Source organism: Chenopodium quinoa, unplaced genomic scaffold (genome assembly GCF_001683475.1).
Source record: "Chenopodium quinoa cultivar QQ74 unplaced genomic scaffold, ASM168347v1, whole genome shotgun sequence".
In the NCBI taxonomy this organism is placed as follows: Eukaryota; Viridiplantae; Streptophyta; class Magnoliopsida; order Caryophyllales; family Amaranthaceae; genus Chenopodium; species Chenopodium quinoa.
In genome coordinates, this window is record NW_018744240.1 from 613945 (window position 1) to 638565 (window position 24621).

At 38.5% G+C, this 24621-nt stretch overlaps 2 protein-coding genes across 2 annotated transcripts; one reads left to right on the forward strand and one right to left on the reverse strand.

Moving 5' to 3' along the window:
- Positions 1–1811: 1811 nt before the first annotated feature.
- On the reverse strand, positions 1812–15012 carry LOC110694689. The gene is made up of 15 exons (XM_021871853.1): positions 14726–15012; positions 14522–14603; positions 13574–13681; positions 12034–12131; positions 11862–11945; positions 11608–11744; positions 9269–9341; positions 9137–9182; positions 8942–9051; positions 8375–8482; positions 8245–8295; positions 5946–6007; positions 4245–4560; positions 2420–3436; positions 1812–2155 (listed from the first exon to the last, which is right to left on the reverse strand). The coding sequence occupies exons 1-14, from the start codon at positions 14786–14788 to the stop codon at positions 2483–2485; spliced, it is 2292 nt and encodes a 763-aa protein (XP_021727545.1). The 5' UTR covers positions 14789–15012; the 3' UTR covers positions 1812–2155; positions 2420–2482.
- Positions 15013–20351: 5339 nt separating this feature from the next.
- On the forward strand, positions 20352–21629 carry LOC110694773. The gene is made up of 2 exons (XM_021871943.1): positions 20352–20787; positions 20941–21629. The coding sequence occupies exons 1-2, from the start codon at positions 20352–20354 to the stop codon at positions 21627–21629; spliced, it is 1125 nt and encodes a 374-aa protein (XP_021727635.1).
- The last annotated feature ends 2992 nt before the right edge of the window (positions 21630–24621 follow it).

A 24621-nucleotide genomic window follows, 5' to 3' on the forward strand; every position in this document is an offset into this window, starting at 1 on the left:
GATAACACTTCGTATATAAGCTAATCGTCAAGCATTTATGAATTCAAAGAAACTTTTATTTTTCTGTATATGCATCAAACTTTTACATTGTATGCTACAACTGAAATTATTTATTTGCATAGAGTTTTTTGTACCTCTTGAACACATTGAACGAAATATAGCCTCGATTGTATCTTACATGGCATAACTAGTTATCTTATATACGTAATTGTACAAAAGAGCTAATCAATTTTGCTAATTGAAATGAGAAAATTAATTTCGTTTGATTTTTCTAACTTGCACAAAACTAACAAATTTGTCAAGCTATGGGTAGTAAGAACAACGCTGATTTGTTTTTTGGTGCGACTAACCAAACTAATCTGCTCATTTGTGCGAATGAGTAAATTGGGACAATCAATTGTATTGTAAAAATACTGTAAAATATGCATCTGAAAGCATTTTGTTAGTACGAAGTAAGACGTAAGGTAATAGTCTACTCTTCTAGCGATCAATTTCCTTGCACCTATAAAAAATAAAAATAAAAATAAAGTTAATATTCAGACTGAATATGATTGATTAATCGTCAGAATTAAATAATGAATTCGTTTCTTACCCCCATTCTCTGCTAATCCTTTTTTATTAACTAAATAAAATGTTGATCATAAGCCAATTTATTAACATGACTCCAGGTAAGATTTTACAATATCCAAATAAAAAATTGTAATTTATGGTTTGTCAGAATGTCAGCCTATACCAAATTACATATGATCCAAATTCCAAACTGCATCACATAAAATTGTCCCAAGTAGTTAAATATTACCTCCGTTTTTTTCAGTTGACACGTTTTGACTTTAGCATTATTTACTTACTCAGTTACTCTCCTTTGACCGTGTTTTGTGTTTTATACGTAATAAAAAAATATAGTGGCGTGGGATCTTGTTAAATTCGTCACGATATATATTTTCAACATATCAACTTTGAATAATTTTTGTTTATCGGTAATTAAAAATATTAATGGTTGAAGTTGTACATTAATAAACGTGACTAAAGAAATGTGTCAACTAAAAAAGAAAGGAAAGAAGTATTTAAAACTTTAAGAAGTAAAACCCACTTTAAATCTTTTCTGCCAATTTCCTTCATTGCTTGCATTTGACAAAAATAATAATAATAATAATAATAATAATAATAATAATAATAATAATAATAATAATAATAATAATAATAATAATATAATAATAATAATAATAATAATAATAATAATAATAATAATAATAATAATAATAATAATAATAATAATAATAATAATAATAATAATAATAATAATAATAATAATAACAACATTATTGCCAATTTACCATGACAATCCAACTTTTTGTTGGTAAAGTTTAAAAATCAAATTTGTAAAATGCATAAAATTTCTACCTCCTGAATAGTTTTGTTGGTAAAGTTTAAAAATCAAATTTGTTTTACACCATCACCCTTCATGACTATAGACAAAATATGCATAAAAAGTTTTTCTTCAGAACAATTATGATTTTATGAAAGATCCACATTGAACCTTTATACAACTAATTATATATCAAATCATCATTGTAACATATAATTGTGATTAGACAGATAAGAGCCATTCTAAATTCACAAAAACTCGGAATTTATTATTCGTGGACAATTGAGCTACTTAGTTGTATGAAATCAAATATTTGAAAACATACAGTGACCTTGATAGACAGTTTCCACACAATTTTAGACCTTAGTAGATAAGGTAGTATGCTTTTTAACTAGTTTGAGAAAGGGTGTTGACAATATTTGAAAATTATGTAAAAGCACTAAAGTGAAAAGCAAATATAACGTATCTTTATAATTTTCCACAAACTAATTTTCACATGTGCCTTAATGGTTTACATTGCACCATTTACTTGGTACATGTTTCATCTATATCAAGGCACCGAAATGATTTTAGGCTGATGCACTATTCACCTATCTCCGTTGCTTGATTCCGTTAACTCTAACTCATTTCCTACCATAACTAAAACTAATTTATACATCTTTGTGTATAAATAAAAACTAAGAGATGCAGCTTGATTTCTATTTCCCCTTCGCATAGCAACAGGCTGAAGACACGGACTGAACTAGAAATTGGAATTGCAAGGTGGCCTTCCTCAAAGCCTGCATTGCCCTGCACCAAACAGTAAAACAAATTTACAGGAAATTACTAGAACAATTCCATAGAAACATTAATTAAGGAGAAAGAAGAAGATATACAATGGCATCTCAGTAAAAGAGAGAAACTCCTGAATCTACGAAGGGGGCACCAATATTACACAACCCTGTCCCATTTCCGGAGAAACTCTAAATTTATAACAGTAATATATAATCTCCCCTTCACCCCCCCCCCCCTTTCTCTGGGCAAGAGAACAGAAAAGTTTATACAATTACAAACCTGTATCGTGATATAAACTCTTGAGCTCTGAAGCGTTGGTGATCGATCATAGAGCATGTCAACTCACTTAAAAATGCTCGACAGTTTCGGTATTCTCTTTTTCTTGTTAGACCCATTTTGACATTGCTTTCCTGCAGCTGGCTGCTTTTTTGGTTTACGGTAAGGCTTGCTAGGATCCTCATCTCCTTCGAAAAGGTTAGAGAGATTTAATACATTCAACACGTTGACAGAAGCCTGAGTTTTGTGCTGTTTTAATATACTGGATGCATCTTCTAGCACATCCAGCATCTCTTCAGGAACCACAGCATCCTGTTGTTTCTCTGTTGTGGGAAAAGTCTCTAGAACATGAAGTATCTCGTTTGGATCCAGTGTTTGGAGCTGTTTTTCCATCGTGGGTACTTTTTTTAGCATGACAGGGATCTCCTTTGGAATCTCGGCTTCTTTGTGCTGTCTAATTTCCAGCTTAGAATCTTGCTGTGGCATGTCTTTCGGCAGTGAAAGAAAATTGTTGACATCTTTCACCACCTCTTTCTTATGCTGCTGCTTTCGTTTTGCTATACTTTGGCAGCTTAAAATTTCATCCAACTGTTTATTAACAAGCTCCTGTGGAGCATCTGTGCTCTTGCTCTGCTTCAGTTTCTTAGTACTTTGTTGGTGCAGTTGATCATCAGGACCATCTGTATTGCGCTTTGACTTGCCCTTGCAAATTTGTGTCTCATGTTTGGGATCCTTTGAATTTGGCCTCCCTAGCTCCATTTGCTCAACTTTTACTTTAGATTTATGGAAGCCATCTTTCTTCTCTGAAAGGAGCTTGGTTCTGGAGTTGGTAATCCCACCCCTCATTGTATCCATAATAACTTTACCAAGAACAAATCTGGTCTCTGCTATGTCCCCCTTCCCAAGCAATTCGTAATCAATGCCATAGCAATGCCTTTTCTTCTTTAGATACTTAATGTTGCCCTCCAGCACGTCAAAAATTGCAGTTGCTGCTTTACCAGCCTTCTTTGATATAAATACCTACAGAGTCATAATGAACAGGAGATTTTAAAAAATGCCTCTGAAAATTTCTGAACAATTGCAGAATGGGAGCATACTGAATATTTTACTTTCTCTGTTCTTTTCCAGTTGACACGATTTAACATTTGGCATTGACTACCTTTCATAGGCGGATCTAGGGGGTGGCCTGCCCAGGCCATGGCCCGACCCATGATCCTAAATAAGAGTATATGTAATTTAGATTGTAGTGAGTTGCGATAAAATTGACTTGACTAAGTTGGTTCATTCTTTGCATGCATTTTGCTCCAATTGGTTTGGAGATCGACTCTAGTAGCCCACATCAATTTCCTCATTATGTTTTACTACTTATTATTTTGCTATAACATTTATTGTTCAAAATGCTAATCAGTCAGCCTTTCATTCCTCTTCTTTTTTTTTTTTTTTTTCTTTTTTTTTGGGTGGGTAAAAGCTATAAATATCTAATTCATATTTCTCATTACCTTTTTTTTATGAATAAGGTTTAGTGAACTGGCCCGGTCTATATCAAAATCCTAGATCTGTCCTTGCTACCTTTTGTGACTTATAGTTATGATGAAACATAGTCATGTAGGATCTTGATAGAATACTTTCCTATTTTTCAATGTATACTTTCATAATGTCAACTTTAAATAATATTTACTTATTGATAATTAGAGATATCAATCGTTGAACTTGTGCGTTGGCAAACAGGATAAAAGAAATGTGTCAACTTAAAAAGGAACGGAGGAAGTATGTGGTGTGTAAGAGTGGCAAACGCAAGCTAGTGCAAGAGAGGTTCTTAATTTCTTACCGCAGCAGGACATGGAGATGATGGGTAGCGGCGAGCCATGATTTTACGAAGAATTTTGGAATCAGTCAAAGCACCAATAGAGTCAAGCACAATTGAAGCAAATTCAGAAACTCTTTCCGCAAGTTCCTCTTCTGCCACATCATCAAAAAAATTAAAGATCTCTGGCGTAAAGTTAACATGCCCTTCAGAAAGTTCTCTGGCAGCTTTTACACCTTCATCCCATGTGCCATGGTACAGAAGAGATGAGAAGGTCCAAACTACAAAAGCTTCTTGAGGATTATTGACCAATGCAAGGTGGAAAACCAGCAAGCTTACCCTGTTGCACACAGAAGAGGCAATTACATTTCAGCTTGCATTTCAACTCACATAATGATTTAACCCTTTCGGTCAACAATTATACTTCCAGCTTTCAGCTGTATTGATAAGAATTCACTTTATTAAATTTATGTTCATATCACAGCATAAGAAAGCTAGCCGTGTCCTCTCATCTCTTTCCCTCTTTGTAGTCTTTCCTCTCTCACTCCCACAGGCCACAGGCGCACTCCCTCACCCCTTCTTTTTATGTCAACAATTCTACTTCAAGCTTAAACGAGGTAGAGGGAGACCAAAATTGACTTGGTTACAGTAATGCGCATGTTAAGATGGATGTGCTAGAACACTCTAAGCAATAGAATCAGAAATGAAATTATTCGCATGAAAGTGGGTGTTGCAAGCATTGCAGACAAACTAAGGAAAAATCGCCTGTGTTGGTTCGGGCACGTAAGACGGAGACCCCAAGTGCACCGGTACGAAGAGTAGAAGAGTGGGATCATGGAGAGCTTAAACAAGGTAGAGGGAAATCGAAAATGACTTGGTAGGAAGGAGTTAGGAAGAATATAAAGCAAATGGATTTGCATGAGAATACGGTATTTGATTGTAAGGGATGGAGGAGGAAGATTTTTGTGGTTGACTATACGGAATAATCACTTTTGGTCATGTAACCGACCCCATTTTGTGATTAAGGCTTTGATTGATTGAATTATACTTCCAGCTAGCTTACTGTAGTATTAATAGAGTTTACTACATTTAAGATTTAGGTTCATATCAGCATAGGTTAGCCATGCCAGCCTCACTTCTCCTTCCCTCTTTCCCCTCAATCCCACAAGCTACAGGCACACTCCCTCACCCATTCTTTTTCCTTCCTCATCCTCCCCCCACCCCTCTCTCTCTCTCTCTCTCTCTCTCTCTCTCTCTCTCTCTCTGCGCAATTTAAAAACCACCTTATTACCTGACCCAATCACCATATCTTGTCTTAATTTAGCCCATTGCGCCACAGACCCTTACAAAAGCACTTCGCTATAAAGAGATTACTGTGCAACCTAATCACATAAATAAGACAGACACCAGCAAAAATACAATTTATATTGAATAGTTCCATCTAAAAACAATATCAAGATATAACTACCAGACTAGCAGGAAGAGCCACAGACGAGTAAGCAGTGCCAGTCACTCTCCTGTGTATATTATATAATTTCTCCAGCAGTGCCAGGTACAAAACATTTACCACACATGACAAAAGAAAGAGAAAATTTTCCTGTTTAGCACCTAGCAGCAAAGGACATGTTCCAAATTTATCCAACTACTTCATAAGAGCCAGAATTTCGCAAAGATAACCAACCAGTGGTGTATAGAAGCCAAGCATAGAAAGAGATATTTGCTCACCACAGGACAGAATCACAGGGTTGGTCACATGAAATCACGTTATCCAGATTAGAGAACAATTTCTGCACAGGAAAATGAATGTCAAATAAGAAAGAATCGCAAAACATACTCCCTCCATGTTTTAAACTCATAATAAGTGTTACACTTACCAAATGCGGCCGTGTTTTAATAAGTGCTACACTTCCTTTCTTTGCAAAAAGCTACATTTAATATTATATCTTTCTCTTTTCATAGTCCCCCCCCAAACCCACTACTACTTTTTTTTTTTTATTATTTTTTTCCTCATACATTCATTACTTTTCAATAAACTATTAACCCCACTATTTTTTTTACAATTTGTTTAACACTCCAACTACCCCACTTACCTCTTATTTTATTTAAGTCAATTAAATTGCCTGAAACTAGGTGTCATTCAAAGTGTAACACTTATAAAAACACGGAGGGAGTACATAAAAATCTACATAATTCAAATCACCAAAGCTTCATTTCAAAGACAAAAAATAAGGTCAAATACGCAATCATATGGTGAGTATAATAATTAAGAGAAGAAAATTAAGGGAGAGACAATATAAGTGTAGGTTCTCCACAAATGATTTGAAGAGGGGAAGAGGAGAAACAAAATAAATCAATATCTGTTCAAAAAAACCTCTTCTAAGATCGTAGCCGTCAGAATTTATCCTTGGTTTTATACAATCTAATTCAAGTTCAAGTTTGAGTCAAGGGCATTAATTTCTTGGCACCAGGATAAACAAGCTTAACGTCCATCCTGTCAACAAGGTCAGTTGCAGTGCTGCACATTCATTGCTGAAAGAAAAGCTATGATACTGCTGGACAAACAAATCTGATGCAGGTGAAATTTCATCCCTTTTGCACAACTTAATTCATAAATATCCCAATTCTCAACCATGCTACAGAGAAACTAATTTGATCATATTGTGGATTTATTTAGGTATCTTTTATGTACTTATGGGTTTGTTTCCTAATCTTAGTATAGTCGGTTGCCTAATTCATGTACGATTAGGTTTCATTTAGAGCTCATCTTCTCAAAATTATATCTATTGTAATGCTTCCACAGATTAATGCAAGGTCAATTGACATGTTTTCCCTAAAGCTTATCAGCTCAACTAGAGGATACCATGTCCTCATCAAAGATATCAACTAGAGGATACCATGTCCTCATCAAAGATATCAACATCTTGCTACTGATGGTGTAGTCAACATCACTACCAATAACTCTAAGCCTCTACAAGAACAATCCTTCATCAGCAATTTTTGCACCTCAATATGTCAGCCTCAACCTCAATATTTGACTCCATCCAAGAAAGTTTGAACTTGGGCAACCATACTATATCATCATCATATTTCATTAGCAAAGGGAAAACCTCTTCCACTGACCTCTCCAGCATTTCTCAGCCTAACAGAATCCTCAACAGCCGGTGCTTCCAGATTAGAAATAAACAAAATGAGTCAAGCTTTTTAATGATGATTTAGCCATGTTCTTTGTCAGAAATGAGTACCTATTACAATTGCAGAAACTCGAGCTCTCTGTGTTGAATTTTTCATTTGGAGCTTCCTAAGGCCATAGAAAATAAGTTAAACTATAGGTGTAACAAGAAGTTTCAGGAATTCAAGCTAATTGTCCAGCTAATCGAACTTTTGGGAAAATGTAGTTGTTTTTGTTACTCCCTCCGTTTCCTATTAATCGCAACACTTTCTTTTTCATCTATTATATATTAATTGCAACAATTCCTTATTTGGTAAGGATCCACTAATATATTACTATTATTTTTCACTCCCACAGACCCCACCTTACACAAATATTTTATTTTCTCTCTCCTACTAACACTTATATATATCCCCACTAACTATAATTTATAATTTAAAATTCCCCCTTTGGTCCCCACCCTATAATTTTACTAAAACTTTGTGCCCTCCCTAATATTGCAATTATTACAAAATAGAGGGAGCATTGCTTTCAAATTCACATATCAGGGAAAAAAACCTTATTGTACTTATTATTTAATTTTTCAGATTACAGACTACGTGTACATTTTCTTAAAAATTCACATTATGCTTTCAAATGATTGTACAACCTAGGATAACTTATTTGTTGCATAAGATGGAGTAGTATAAAGAACAACGAGCATAATAGCATAAATGTATTGTATACATGAAATATTCAAATGTATAATGATGTTGGACTATCAATTGATGCTCATTGTACCTAGCACTAATTACAAACCAGAAAAGGAGAGCAATAAATGTAAAGCCCATACTTCTTGCTTGATTTTATACATACCATCAACATTACAGGAGTTTGTCCAGGAGATTGATCAGCAAGGTAAGCAGCCTGGAAAACATGCAAATAATCAGTCATATTCACTTTGACAATATAAGCACCGCACACAAGTAAGTTTTTATCTACTTACATGAAATGGAAGGAAAATCCCAAGAAGTTTAAACTTCTGAAGAAGAAGGAAGGAAGACTGAGAAGCACCATATGACAGCATATAATTCATCTCCATCATTAACCTGGCCTATGAAATCAAAGAGTCAGTAACAGTAAATCCAGACAAGTAAAAAAAAAAAAAAAAATCACCGAAAGACAAGTTTAGGAGAAACTTTCTATCAGATTAAAATCACCATGAATTTTAACAATGAGCAGTCTGCTTAATTAAAATTCTTTTTATTCAAAAAAAATATTAACAATTCCTTTGCAATGAAAGGTATTTTGCAGGAAGAGAAGTACATTGATGATTAGAGGCCATTAAAAATTTAAACAACCCCTGTGTCGACACAAAAAAGGACAAACAATTTGATACTGCAACTTTCATCTCACGACAATCTACTTAAGATGGAAGGTAATACAAAAATCCCACATTAGAATTATTTTTGGCAAAAAGTCACTTTACTAATTACTACAAAGCTTTTAAAGGCATAAATTTGAAAGAATATGCCAATGACCCAATGCACAGGGCCAAATTCCTTTATTATACCTTATCCAAGGTTTTAACAGAAAGATAGAGGTTTTGTATTGCTTTCTCTGTTTCTTTTGTAAACAAGAAACCTAAACGAGCAGCAATTCTTAGTCCCCGCAAAATTCTTGCTGCACAATAAGATGTGAACTCATATTCAATGACGGTTGTTATGTTTCAATAATATATCAGTTTACTAAGTATTGAGTATATTACCGCAATCTGCTTGGAATGAAGATTGAGCAGGGGCTAGAGTCCGTAGCTGAGATGATATATTCAGGAAATGCATTAATAACACAGAACATGACAAATGAAGATGACAACTTCAAAAACTACAATATAAAGTACCTTCATGGACAACAAATCTGTCATTCCGTTGGTATAATCATAAACTTTTTGCGCAAATGGATCATAGAACAAACTGCAAACGATCACAAGAAAGATAAGTCGGGGAGTTTAATTTTCTCTAAACGTCCATGCAAAAGAATAGACACTTAAACAACATAGATTTATTCAAACAATAACAAAAATTCAGAATCTTGCAAGTCATATACAAAACAAAATTAATAGAACCCAAAGTAAGAAGAAACTATGTTACCTGGGCTTGGGTAAGGGTGCCAGCAGTGTTTGAAACGCATGTCTAGACACTGGAGCCTAAGACACTTAGAAAAGCCTGACAAGGCATTTCAATGAGGCGCAATGAGACAGACTAAGGCGCAAACAGATGTGCTAAAGTGCGCAAAAGGACACATTGAGGCACAATAAGGCACCATGGCTGCTTTAATTTTATTTTTATTTTTTTCCACAACCTGATTCTACACACAGAGCCTTAGCTTTTTAGAATTGACCTCACTACATTGAACCACATGCCTTGCGCCTTCACTTTGCACTTAGGATCTAAGACCCTACTGCCTTAGTGCACCTTGAGCCTTTTCAAACACTACATGTCATACATGGGCACATATCTTGTGTCCAACTTGCCTTAATCCAAGATTTTGGCATTGTGACCAGACTGCAAGAAAGGGGTAAAAAAAATAAAGAGAGAGAGATTTGTACTCTATACTTGAGGGGTATTTTATTGTATATATTGTGAATTTCTCGAATCTATTCTTATGGGTATTTTGATTAGGTTACATCACTTTACACTAGTATTCCAGTTATATTGAAATACTAGACTATTTTCTTATTCTCTCAGTAGTGTTTAGACTATAACTCCCTCCCTCTCTCGATTAAGCAGTCAATCTATATGAATGATGCTTAATTGTTTAGTGGCACAGCACTTAACTCTTGATTTCTTAATTCATTGCTTGGGTTTAACATCTACAAGTGGAATAATTAGTCCATATAATAGATTCCTTTTCAGTACACCACCCACTAACTTTTTTCACTTAGAGGATAATACCTATGGGTATGTAGTAGATCTGTGATACACTTCATATATTACAGCATGAATGGACAATATCCTCTCCAATGTGAGAAAGAAAATACCCAACAAGGAAGTAGATTTCAGAAGCTTGTAAAGAGAACTAAAAATGACTCCTGATGCTGGAGGCTCACAAGCTTGATTGTTGACAACTTGACGCAACAAGAACAAAATACCTTATGCTTACATATATATATATATATGTGTGTGTGTGTGTGTGTGTGTGTGTGTGTGTGTGTGTGTGTGTATGTGTGTGTATATATGTGTGTGTGTGTGTGTATATATATATATATATAAGCATAAGGTATTCAAATAGTGTGCATTAGATCCGCCCCTACAGCCTACAATTACTGATGTCCAAAAGGGTGCAGAGCCAGAAAAAAAATATTGATGTGAATAAGTCAATGATTTTAAGAAAAAACTTTTGAAGAATCTGTTTCTCCACTATTGAGAATTCAGATCCTGGTGATCTCAGCAATTTGGTGCCCACAACTCTCTTCCATCATGTTTGTCCAAACAATCTCTACCCAGGGCTTAACTCTTTCCATTCCACATAATGGTTATCTCAATTATTTTGCTTTGGATGCCTTATTGTCATCAAGCTAACATTCAATCTTCTTTTCTTAGAGTTTGTAGTCAAGTATTTTCTAAGAGAGGATGATGTAGATAACAAGGGAAAGAAAACGAAAACATGAATTGTCATTTTTTTTGTATTGTAATCTAATTAAAATAGTTTGTCACATTCACATATTCTTCAGTGACACTAAGATATTAGATTTATGTTCAGGACTTCTGACTGTAGAATTAATGAATCATAGATACCCTAAAGGAACTTTATCCTAGATTTGAACACATATACAAGGGCAAGGTATGTTCAGCAAAAACGCTCTTTCATAGCTCTCTGATACCTTTGGTGAAAAAAAGTTCAAATTGTGATAGACGTGTATATTTAATTGGAAATTCAAAAATATACTTGTATGACATCAGTGCAGGCAAAACCTTCTTATGGATATTAAAATGTAATTTAGTGTCCTCAGCGACCAATTGCTGCACTTATGTAGAGTCTTGTGTCAAGTTAAACTATTTTAAGTTACACGCTATCAACAGTTCAACACTTTATCATCAGAGGAAGCTCAAGTCATAGTTGACAGCTGAAATAAACCAAAGCCAAGCTCCTTACAAAGAAGGTAACTTGTCTTGACATGGATTTCTTTGGATGTCCCGGAAAGTCTACGTAACATTGAGAAAAAGAAATGACTATTACCTGTTGATGGTAAAATCTCGGTGCAAGGAATTTCTCCAGCGCATGAGATCCTTTTCATCATAACCTTTTGGCATCTCAGGCAGATGAGCTTCTTCTTTCTCTCCATCATGGCTTGTCACTGTTTCAAAACTAGATACCTGGAGACCAAAACCATGCAACGAGATAGTACAGACAGCCAGACAGGACCATTAGCATTCAAGTGGCTATTTTAAAACACAAACATCCTCTGGAAGGCGAGAAGTGAAATTACAAACCTCAACTTCAGAACCTCTGACATGAACCTTACATATTGGAAACCTTCGGCCCACTATAAAAGCACGATCAAATTTTTTCTTGATCTGCAAGAAAAGACAAATGGAGAAAATTACTAATAAATTCTTCATGAATGAATCGCAAGTATGAGGTTAAGACTAAACGTCACATCACCTCTCGGAGTTTTGCTGATGTGACCACATCAAAATCTTTGGGGATTTTGTTCAGTAGTAAATCTCTAACACATCCACCAACAAAGTAAGCATCATGACCTGAGATTAACTAATCAGAAGATGACTTATCAATAAAGATTTCCCAATGTACATTAGTACAAAAAGTATTGAATCATGACTGTTGTGTAACAAAAGTACAAAACAGTCAAGGTATATTTCCCACCATCTGAGTCTATGTTCATTATTACTCGGACCCTCTTCATTTCATCTCAAATACCCAGGTCGGACCCTCGACACTTGGACATGGGTAGAACACTTTCTGGTTCAAAATTATGGAAAATATTCACAAAAAAAACGAGTTGGACACTCGGACACATACCCGTGTCGGAAATGGGTTCCCGAGTCTGAGTAAAATAGTTCTGAGTTCCTATTATCCTTTCAGCTTTGACTCCATGCGTCAAAACTTTCAAATTGTTATCGGACTCATACCCACACTTACGTTCAAGCCTTATCCCTTATTTCTCATACCATAAGATCTTATGATAGCTCTAAGCCATATTTTTACCACATTATTCAAAGATGGAACTGCTGGGAAATTTGTAATTATTCAACTTTAATTTTGAACTAAAAAGCCCCCAAGTACAAACTGTGGTGGCTGGTGGGGACAACTTTGGTATTTTCAAATAAATTCAGGGCTATATCCCATAATATAGGCATAGATTTGCAAAACAGACAACTGCTGCGAAGTTAATAACAACTTTCCATGACATTGCTACAGCATGAATCCATGTCAACCTTTGAACAAAGAAACTAATAAGCACCATAAGTACAATAAAGGCCTGTTCTGATTTACTGAACTAGGTGAGCTGAGCTGAACTGAATTGATTGGAGCTGAGCTGAACTCAACTCAACTGAATAAAGTTGAAATGAATTATTTATGAGAGAAGGAAATTAGGAACTGAACTGATTGGAGCTGAGCTGAAATGAACTTAACTGAAAATAAGCTCAAGAGAACAGGCCCTAAATCATATAACAAAAAGTGAAATAAAATAAACTAATAAGCACCAGAAGTACAATGTTCATATTTCCTATAAACCAAACTGCTCAATATCATTGACAAAATACTAGCTTCAAGCACCCGATCCAAGCATCTAAACACAATGCAAGACTCGAAAGAAAAGGGGTAAAAAAAAATAAAAAAATAAAAAAAAAAGGTGGTGATCAATGAAAAGCCAATAGCTAAGAGAAAGGATGATAAGTACATTATAGCACAACAAACCAGTCATGAGGAAAAATCAAAATGCGGCACAGAGAAAGAAATTGAAGGTTTCTAAGTGATTGCCCAGGAAGTCAAATTCCATTTGTTACCAATACTTCCATATTAAATCAGTATGATAGTAAGTAACAAGTTAACAACTCATATAAACATGAAGGGCCAACTAGATGAAAACCCAAACCTTCTAAGTACTAATACCGCCTTATCTAATTTAGTCCATTGAAGACCAACAAATAGATTTTGTACAAGCAATCAAGAGAGTAACCTTCACTTTGTAGAATCTTAACAACAGTCCTTGATCCATATGGTATCATCGACAATGATAATCCTAGTTCCCTTGCATCCATCTTTTTCCATTTTGAAGTGTCAACATCTGTAACCATGGTGATCGCATCAAAATTAATTCATCGATTAGCTTTGTTACATGTGTCAATCATATTTTACGTATGAAATATATAGTACAATCCATTACCAACAAAAGTAAAGTCGCAATCCTCTCATGTCTTGTTATGACGGATGCAAAAAAGATTAGCGAAGAACAAATAAGATCACACAGGTTTACGTGGTTCACTAACAATGGATTACCTACGTCCATGGGAAGGCGAAAGAAAGTTTTATTGATCTTGAGAATAGGCCCAACTTGTTGATCATGGGGTCATTTGTAGGGAGCAAACAAATTCAAGGCATACTCTAACATGTTTGTTCCTTTTCTCTTATAATAAAATACGAAAGATATGAGTTCCGGCAAATAGACATCGAGGGGTACCCATCCCCCAAACACACACAAGAAGAAACACCAAATCACAGGCTGCATATATATAATAAAGAAAACACAAGCTAGAGACGCAAGGAAAATGGGAAAACAAAAAAGATGGGTAAAAAAAGTAATCAAAAATTCACTCTTAACAAAAGCAACCTAGCAAATCGTTGTTATGGACGGAGAAAATCCTCTCCCAATTGAATACTATTATTATTCACCATTGCTTCTTAGAAGATACATACAGCACATCAAAATCTAGCTAACTCGGGGCACAATGAAACCCAAAATCAAAACTAACACACCCATCAAAATAAAATCAAAGGGTCATATTCTAGATTACTAGGAAGTAGAATAACCTACAATTTGAGCAAAAATTATGCATCTATAAAGCTTGAGAAATAAACATATACATAAATTCAAGTGCTGAAAGATAGAGCTTAACTCAAAAATTACCAGAGGCAACCATTTTTTTAGGACCCAACTCTTCAAAAAACTCAGCTTCTGAACCCTTTTCAGTGATAGTGTGACAAAACCTCTGAAACAAAAACTAAACAAAAATTACAACCATGAAAAATATAACACCCAGAAAGTGTTCGACGAAATGCCTCAAAGAACATAAAAAGGTAGAAAGAGAGAGAAGGAGAGAGAAATAGTAACCAGTGGTGGAAAAAGGCATTTGAGTCTACGAAAGGAGGGCTTTAATTTGAGAGATGCCGCCATGACAATGCTAGACTCATTTGTGCAGAAGTGCCATTTAAAGAGAGGAAGAATAAGATGAAAAACCCGCGCTTAAGAAGAAAGAGACCGAGTGTTTTGGCTGCAACGTTGCTGCTAATTCTTCCCTTTTGAAGCAAATTTAGTTTATTAGGTCTCGGTAAAAAAGAAAATGTCAAGATTAAAGCAACAATCCTATTTTCAAGATAAAAAAATAAATAAATAAATAAAAATACTGTACGTAGTACATACTTTAAATTATAGTAATATGTGAATGAGTATTTTTATATTGTTCGACAACAACACGCATAAGTATATGATGAACTTGAGAGATTATGATGCGCATTACGTTTTCGAATTAACATATACGTACTTAGCAGTTATTCGTAAGAGATTATGAATGTATAGTTTATCAGTAAATTCCAAACTAAAAACATGTTGATAGACCCATGTACGACATGTGAGTAGAATATCTAATAAAACAATAAAAACATATTTAATATAAGGAAATTTTGACATTTGCTACCTCCAAAAGCACTTTGTGTCACATTTGCTATCTGTTTAATTATTTATTTTACTTTATTACCACCCAAATCCCAAAATTATAGATATCACTACCTATTGTCTTATGTTATTACTGTTTCCGTTAGTGGGGCCCAACCACTGTCCAGCCACCTCACTGCCACCTTCCAGCCACAGCTCCATCTTCAGCCATCCTCATTGCCACCGTCCAACCTCCTTTTCCCCATCAACGCTGCCTCACTGCCACCCCTCCCCTCGCCGGCAACCGACCAGCCCATTCCCCTCGGCGGTGACCAGCCAACCCCTTCTCGTCGCTGGCGCTAAGTCTCGCCTTGCTAGCGACTACCATCGCTACACCCCCCACCCCGTCCCCAAAGCCGCCATCAATTTTTCTCTCTCCTTTTGTACAAGCCCAACCACTTCCTCCACTCTAGCGCCGCACACTGTCGCCTCTCCTCCTTGCCCCTAACCACAATCCCCTACCCGAAGCCCTTTTCCTTCCCACGAAACCCTAGGAAAACCCATCCCCTACCCCTGAAACCCCCAAATCGTTCCTCCTCCACCTTCGAAAACCCTAGCCACTAGGGTTTCGGGGCCGAGTGAGGAGCGATTGGGAGGTTTTAAGGGTAGGGGATGGGTTTTTCTAGGGTTTCGTGGGAAGGAAAGGGGTTTCGGGGTGGGGGATCGTGGTTTAGGGGCTAGGGGAAGAGGGCAGTGCCGCGCGAAAGGGTTCAGGTGCGCCGGCCACGAGAAGAGGTTTGGGGCGTCGCCGGGGTTAAGGGTGGTTGGTAAGGGAAATGGAGGAGGTGGGGTTCGCCGACGTTGGGGGAACGTTTGGGCGCTGGCACAGGGAGGGGAGAGGTGGAGGTGGTTGGAAAAAAAATTTAAGTTTTTTTTTTAATTAATTAAATTATTGTTTAATGAAATATTGGGCCCCACTTAACAACAACATTGACAGAAACCGTTATCTGGTAGTGAAATATATAGTTAGGAAATTTAGGTGGTAGTAAAGTAAAATAAAAAAATTAAACAGGTAGCAAATGTGACATAAGGTGCTTTCGCTGGTAGCAAATGTCAAATTTTCCTTGATATAATTACATACAAAACAATTCATAGACTCGAAGCTCCCCAAATTCACTATTTACTATCTTTTTTTACTACACTAAAAGCTTTTATAATATCACCTATTGATATGTTCATTGAATAAGCATCATAAGCAAATATCATACGGAGTAATATTTTTAAGTCACATGAGAGGCATATAGGTAGGTCAATGCCAGAAAATAAGGTCAATATGCATGGAAAATCCAGCAAAGGCAGCTACTTACAATATTATTAGGGGTTTAAAGCTGAATCAAAGACCAATCCTACGTGGACGGTACTTTGGTAGGTTTTAAATCGGTGCACAAGGGAAATTTATTTTGTTTCAACAATATTGAGGGAAAACCCAAGGAAATACAAGTTGATCTTTTTTTAATTAATGAAGTTCGTTGATTTAGTGTTATCATAAATTAAAGCAATTGTTGTCCATTAACAACTCATGAAATTGCAGACTTATCTCATATGATGAGTCTGATCATTCCCCTTTCTTCCCGATAAAAACATACTTCCCCTTTTTCTTTAATGAAACCCATCTGCCACCACCAACTTCCTCCATCTTCACGTTGGTGAAGCACCATTTCCTTCGATCCCCCTTTCCTTTCCGAAACCCATCACCGCACCGATCTTCCCGTTTGGTCGCTGAAATCCATCATCGCCACCACCACAAAAGTCTTCGCTAACTTGTCGATCAATCACGAAACACATTCTAAAACGAAAACAAGGTCACCTCTATCTTTTGGGTTTTACCATGTGTAATCCCCCAAAATTTTATGAAATTTATATTTGTATTTTATTTAATTATGAGTATATTTTATATTGGTATAATTTAAGCAAATATTTTATACTTGAATAATTTATCTTAATGCGATTTAAACAAAGGTTTTATGCATTTTTATGAAAATTGTCCAAAGAGAGTATTATTTGATTTCATTCTCTTCAAATGGACTAACCAAATAGCTATTTTCCCAAACCCATACATTTTGGACCCAAACCCACAATAAAACCCAAGGTATTAAACCCATTCTTCTATTTTGAAAATCCACAAACTCTCCATATTCCCCCTAATTTTGGTACTCTTTTTTAAAAAATAAAAAATAAAAAAAAAAAAAAAAAAAAAAAATCTCCTTGAATTCCGGTAACTTACATACTACTATTACTACTCCATTCATCTTCTTTTCTACTCCCCTCATTCACGTACACTCAAGGAGAAAGAAAAAAAAAAATATCGCTTGCTACCCACTGCCAGAAACCACCGCCGAGCAGACTGCCGCGTAGCACCACCGCCAGCTAGCCGCTGCTCCGTGGTTCTTCTTCTTCTTCCATCTTTTCTTCTTCCTCCTTTGTTGTTCTTGTTATAATAAAAAAAAAAACTCATGCTCTAAATTATCTATTTGATGATTTGTTTGATGTTTAATCCCATTATAAAGATTGTAAATTTCTAATTCCATGAACTATTATTTTGGGTTTTAAATTTCAGATTTTGTTATTCATTTAGAATAGGGTTTATGTGTTGATTTTTCATGATTTAAAGGGTTTAAACTAGGGGTGAAAGTAAATTGGATAAAAACCGAAAACCGAACCAAACCAAACCAAACCGAATAAGCAATTCGGTTCGGTTTTTTTCGGTTTTCGGTTTGGATCGGTTTGAAAAAATGGAAATCGAAATATATCGGTTTGGATTCGGTTTTGGGATTCGAAAAACCGAAAACCGAAAACCAAACCGAAGTTTATTAAGCCCACTAATCCCAGCCCATTTTCCTACATATGTAAATCCAAAACCCTAAACTGTTCCCCTCTTTTCCCATTTCCCTTTCACTTTCTCTCGGCACCTTCCTCACCAAATCCCTAGATTTCCCCACTTTTCTCCCTCACCACCTCAATCTGTCCGTCCACCACCACTCTAGAAGTCCACTTAAGGTATCTCACCACCAGTTCTTGTTTCGGTGTTTGTGCTCTCAACGTATCTCAAAGTTGTTCGCTGGCCACTCGTGTTTCATTGTTCGTTTTCCCTCATATCACCACCACTTCACCGCCGACCACCACCACGTCTCCTCACCACCACCTCTCTGGTCAGTCACTCAAAGGAAATGATATTAGTAAAGAGGTGCAGAAGCAGAAGATTTTATTTTTCTATTTAATTTTTTTATAACTCAAAGGAAATTATATTAGGAAATGAATAGATCTGAGGTTTTGAGCCAAATTATTGAAGGAATGCATGAAGCAGAAGATCTGATTTATTTATTTAATTTCTTTTTTAATCGGAGGACAAAATTATAATGGTTGATTGTATGTAATTAATTCTCAGTTTAGTTTGTGTAATTTTATGTTTATAATTATAAAGATTGCTTAGTTTTCTTATACTTCAATTTGCATCTGGTAAAAAATTCGGTTTATGGATTGGTTTCGGTTTGCTAATCAGAAATTCGGTTCGGTTTGGTTTGGACCGAATTAAAATTCGGTGTGGATTTGGATTGAAAAATGTAAAACCGAATTATTTCGGTTTGGCTTCGGTTTGGGCCATAATCCAAACCGAACACCGAACTTTCACCCCTAGTTTAAACATGTTTACTAAGCTAACCAATTATTCTATGATTTCATGATGATAAAGCTTGTAATTTTGTATTTCATATAAATTTTCAGATTATATACTGTTTGGGTCCAAAATAACTTCCTATTGGGCCTAGTCCACAAATGATTCAATGCAAAGCCCAATGACAAGGTTCAACTCTCCAGTCTAAATGCTAAGTCAGTCAACGGTCCAGTCTCCATGGCAAGCCCATTTGATCTCAAGGGCCCAAATCCATCAATTAAGCAAAGGTATAAAAGCCAAACTTATTCCATTTACAACATTCATACACAATCAGCATCAAGCACAAAATCTCTTGTATAGCATATTCTCTCTCTTTTAAAACACAGTACTGACTTCGGCATCGAAGGGGTCTTCCTCGGCATAGCTCCCGAGGCCGGTTTTACGTATTCTTTGTTATGCAGGAAATCCTCGGCTCCAGTGTTCTTTGGACCGAGATCAGTCTTCTCCACCTTAAAAGGGCCTGTCGAAGGCCCCATTATTTTTACCCGAAACAATTTGGCGCCGTCTGTGGGGAGGATACAAAAAGCTAAGCCAAAAATCCAACACTCCTAGCGAAAAAACATGATTAAATGTGGCAAAAGCGCCAAAAGCGCTAGAAAGAGGAAGGAAAGAGACCTGATCACGGTGAGGCAGCATCAGCATGTGTCACCATCGCCGGAACCGTCCACTCCCTCCTCAAAAGCTCCCCATTCCCAAGAAAGGGAGGCTTCAAGAGCCCCTAATTCTTAGAGAAGGGAAGCTTCAGGGGACTCATCCTCACACCAAAATCGACAACCAACGGTTTCACCTAAGCCGTCAAACGCGAGGAGTCCCCCACCAAACAGCAACCAACGATCTCGGTCCCAGCCGAAAGAAACCCCTATACTGGGGACCTCTACGGAGGATGTGGCTAGGGCCGTGGCGGTCTGCATGGAGTTCCTTAAAGCCCAAGGGGCTCAGCCACAACTAACGCCACCCGAGCCTCCGTCTCAACAGCCGAGACACCTGAGAAGGAGAATCGAGCAAGAGAAGGATGGACAAGCTCTATCCTACAAGGAGCTCGGGAAGAAATGGCAGTACACATGGAACTCCAACAAGGAAAGGAAGAAGAACCCTCACTTCTTCGATCGTTCCAAAACTCAGGACGCAATGAGTTTCCGGAGCAGCAATACTACCTCCACGAACAAGGAGGAGTCTGCTTGCCGAAGCGTTCATGAACGCCTAGGCGCAAGGGAAGGGGACGTGCACAACCGCCTCACTTTCCCAGAAAAGACCGGGCCGTACCCCGAATTGTCTTGACTAGGGACGAAAACCACTTCCACCTCTTTAAGAAGGAGAAGCGAGGTCCCTCCAGCCAGGCAAAGAGGGAAAGCCATTATGGTCCCTACAAGTTCGCCCTTCCAGAGTTGGATACTGGAAGAGCATGTGCCGACGGTGAAAATACCGGCGCACATTACTTACGATGGCACCTCGAACCTAAAGAACCATATTGCCTCCTATGAGAGGCACATGTATCTTAACCCCAGGTACAAGGCTACCTGGTGCAAGTACTTTCCAACTACCTTAAAAGGTGTTGCACAATCGTGGATCACCATAGGGGTAAAAGAAGGCTCTATTTCTGGTTGGAATGATCTTTCCAACAAATTCAAGAGCAAATTTTCTATCGCTAACCGCCGAGAAAAGACAACTGCAGAGCTGATGGGTCTGCAGCAAGCCGAAGGCGAAAGCCTCCGCGATTATCTGACTCGTTTCAGCGAGTCATCCAGAATTACAAGTCTGGATCAAGGCCTTGTCGTGTTTACACTACGGAACGGTCTTCAAGCTGGAAAGTTCCTAGACTTCATGGTCATGCATCCCCCGTAGACCTTGGAGGAAGCTGTAGATGCCTCGGATAAATTTATCTGAGCCGAAGAGTGGAACAAGTCGAAGTCAGTCCCAGTCAGGGGCTGGGAAAGCTAAAGGACAGATGTCCGAGGTTCCGGCGTCGAGGAAAGGGAAGGCCAAGGCCTTAGAACCGTCCTCGGCCGCCAAGCCGAAAAAAGAAAAGTTCGTCCCTACGCTGGGCGATACGATTCATACACTCCCCTTACTCTTCCTCGTGCTAAGATCTACATCACGACAAAGGACGAGAGGAGATTCAAGAAGCCCCGACCATTGCCACCATGGCATCAGCAGAAGGGCAAGGACCGATGGTGCGAGTTCTATGAATCTCCTAGACATCGCACCGAGGACTGCCTTCAGCTGAAGGATCAGATTGAAGATTTGGTTCGGAAGGGCTATATGAAGAAATACCTCGCGGATCGCCGCGAGGAAAAGAAGGCCGAGAGAGACTCTCGGCAAGACCTTGACTTTCTCCGGAAAAAAGATAAGCAGCAAGACAAGGACACCCTTGACATTCTTGTTATTTCTGGAGGAGTATCTCGGAGCGCAGTGAAGCGCCACTTGAGGGGTCTGACCCACCAAATCAACCATGCTGAGCTCCAGGCGCCTCAGTCTCTGGTGCCGAACATTCTGTTCACAGCCGAAGACTGTGAGGGGGTGGTGTATCCCCATGATGACCCATTCGTGATAGTAATGGGTATTGCAAACTGCAACGTCTGGCGAACCCTCGTCGACGGCGGTAGCAGGCGAATATCCCTTTCAGGGATCATTTGACCAGCTGAAGATGGAGGCCAAGCACCTAACTCCGATACCCTACCCGATATCGGGATTTAATGGCTCTTCGTCATATCCAGATGGGAAGATCCTTCTTCCTGTCACCATTGGCAAAGGTCGAGCAGTACGGAGCATCATGGCCGAATTCTTGGTCGTGGATGTGGCCTCTGTGTATAACGTGATTATGGGGAGACCCCTCATTCACGATATCCAAGGAGTTGTCTCGACGTACCATCAAACGATGATATATGTTTCCGACGAGGGACACTCCGAAAAAATAAAGGGCAGCCAAAAGGAAGCCCGAAAATGTAACCACCTCAAGCCATCCAAGGGTCGCCGCAGTGACCGAGATGATGAGGAGGAGAAAGATCGGGACCGTAGCGCAAAAAAGCCTAAAGGCTTAAGTGCTCCGGCCCAAAGAACCCCGGCAAAGGAAAAATCTTTAAGGGGTGAAAGGGCTAGTTCTTCATTTGAGCCGAAAGACTCAGGAGATCAGCCAAAGTCCAGGAAGCTTGCTGATATTGACAGCAGGCCAGAATCCGTAGAATCCAATGGCAAGGCTTTTGCATCGGATAACCAGACAGAATCAATAGAGTTGGCCGAAGGAAATTCTGAAAGGTGTGTCAGCATCGGACTGGGACTTGAGCCAAACGTTCGTGCTGAACTGATCAAACTCCTTCGTCACAACAAAGATGCGTTCGCATTCTCGGCAGAAGAAATGCCCGGGATTGATCCGAACCTCATCTCTCATAAGCTTAATGTCGACCCTACATGTCGACCTATTAAGCAGAAAAAGAGGAACTACTCCGCTCAAAAGAACCAAGACATCGCAGCTGAAGTCAAAAAACTCTTGGATGTTGGGTTCATCGAATCTTGCCAGTATCCGGAATGGCTGACTAACGTGGTGATGGTTCAGAAGGCAAATGGTAGCTGGAGAATGTGCGTGGACTTCACGGATCTGAATAAGGCATGTCCTAAAGACTTATATCCCTTGCTGAGGATCGATCAGTTAGTCGACTCGACAAGTGGCCATGCCCTGCTCAGCTTCATGGACGCATTTTTTGGATATCATCATATCTTCATGCACCCCGATGACCGAGCGAAAACAACATTTGTTACAAGTTTTGGGGTATATAATTATAAAATGATGCCCTTCGGATTGAAAAATACGGGGGCAACGTATCAAAGGTTGGTTGATCAAGTATTCGCCTAGCAAAAGGGCCGTAACATGGAGGTTTATGTTGATGATTCTATCGTCAAAAGCAAGGAGGAAAAATACTATGTTACGGACCTGGCCGAAACCTTCGCCACCCTTCGCAAGCACCAAATGAAATTGAATCCGAAGAAGTGTGTCTTCGGCGTGAAGTCAGGCAAGTTCCTCGGCTTCATGGTCAGTAAAAGGGGGATTGATGGTAATCCAGCTAAAGTGCAAGCAACTTTGGATCTCCCCGAGCCGAAGACTAAGAGGGATGTTCAACACCTAACTGGCAGAATGGCCGCCTTGTCTAGGTTTATCTCTAAAGCCTCAAATAAAGGACTACCTTTCTTCAAGGCGCTCAAACTTCCAAAATAGAAAGAGCTCATTTGGGGAGACGAGCAAAAGCAAGCCTTTCAGCAACTTCGTGAGCATCTGGCTCAACTCCCAACACTGGAAAGACCAGCTGAAGGAGAGACTTTGTTCTTGTACGTAGCGGTCAGTTCGGCCACAGTAAGTGCAGTGTTGCTAAGGGAAGAAGAAAAAGTTCAGCAGCCGATCTATTTTGTCAGCCACACTCTGACAGATGCCGAGACACGCTACCCCCTACTTAAGAAAGTTGCATATGCAGTAGTGGTAGCCGCTCGGAAGTTAAGGCCTTATTTTGATTCCCATCAAATAGTGGTCCTAACTGATCAACCGCTAGAAAAAGTCCTCGGCAAAGTGGAAAAATCCGGTAGACTAACGAAGTGGGCTTTTGAGCTCACCGAGTTCAGTATCAGTTACCAGCCGAGGGCAGCTATTAAGGCGCAAGCCTTATCATATTTCCTAGCCGAGTGTTCTTATCAAGAGACACTTGACGAAGGAAAGAAAATCTGGACCGTTTTCACGCATGGATCTTCCACCGTGAATGGTTCTGGGGCAGGGGTCGTCATAGCCTCTCCCGAAGGCAAATCCTTTGAATATGCACTAAAATTTTCTTTCAAAGCTTCGAACAACAAAGTCGAATATGAAGCAGGGATTGCTAGCTTAGAATTGTGCATAGCACTGGAAGCCGAGCATGTCTGCTTAAAGACAGATTCTTAGCTCGTTGCAAATCAGATCTGGGGTAAGTATGAAGCCAAAGAGCCTTCAATGGTGGCTTACCTCGCAAAGATCAAAATTGTTATCGCAAAGCTGAGAAATCTTGAAGTCGAGCTGATCCCGAGGGGTCAGAACGCACAAGCCGATGCACTCTCCAAACTTACAAGTTCAACCTTAACTGAGTTGAATCGATCTGTATACGTGGAGGTGCGCCGAGAAAAAAGTGTGGACGAAGCAATTAGCACGTGCTGCGTTACACATGAGCTGAGCTGGATGGACCTCATCCTAGCTTAAAAGCTTCAGGGTGAGCTCCCCGAAGACCAGAAGTTAGCCTCTAGGATAAAAAGAATCATCCCAAGATTCGTTGTCTTCCGAGGGGAACTTCTAAAAAAGTCCTATTCAGCCCCACTATTGAAATGCGTAGGTCCAACAAATGCAGACTATGTCCTTCGAGAAATTCATCTCGGCATATGTGGAAACCATATAGGGGGAAGAACCTTAGCTCATAAGGCATTAAGGGCTGGGTACTATTGTCCAACCATGATCGCAGATGCAAAGGATCTGGTCCGAAAATGCAAGAAATGCCAAAAGTTCGCACCAGTCATCCATCCCGAGATCTTCAGCCGATCCTGAATCCTCTTCCATTCGCCCAATGGGGATTGGATATATTGGGACCATTTCCCGATGCTCCTTATCAAAAAAGATGGTTGATAG

Coding starts and splice junctions, on each gene's coding strand:
- LOC110694689 (XM_021871853.1), bottom strand. CDS start 14,788: ATGGCGGCATCTCTCAAATTAAAGCCCTCCTTTCGTAGACTCAAATGC. Junction 11,745..11,861: donor TCAGAGGTTCTGAAGTTGAG/GTTTGTAATTTC, acceptor TTTGGTCTCCAG/GTATCTAGTTTTGAAACAGT. Junction 8,296..8,374: donor GGATTTTCCTTCCATTTCAT/GTAAGTAGATAA, acceptor CATGTTTTCCAG/GCTGCTTACCTTGCTGATCA.
- LOC110694773 (XM_021871943.1), top strand. CDS start 20,352: ATGGTCCCTACAAGTTCGCCCTTCCAGAGTTGGATACTGGAAGAGCAT. Junction 20,788..20,940: donor CGTGTTTACACTACGGAACG/GTCTTCAAGCTG, acceptor GCTAAAGGACAG/ATGTCCGAGGTTCCGGCGTC.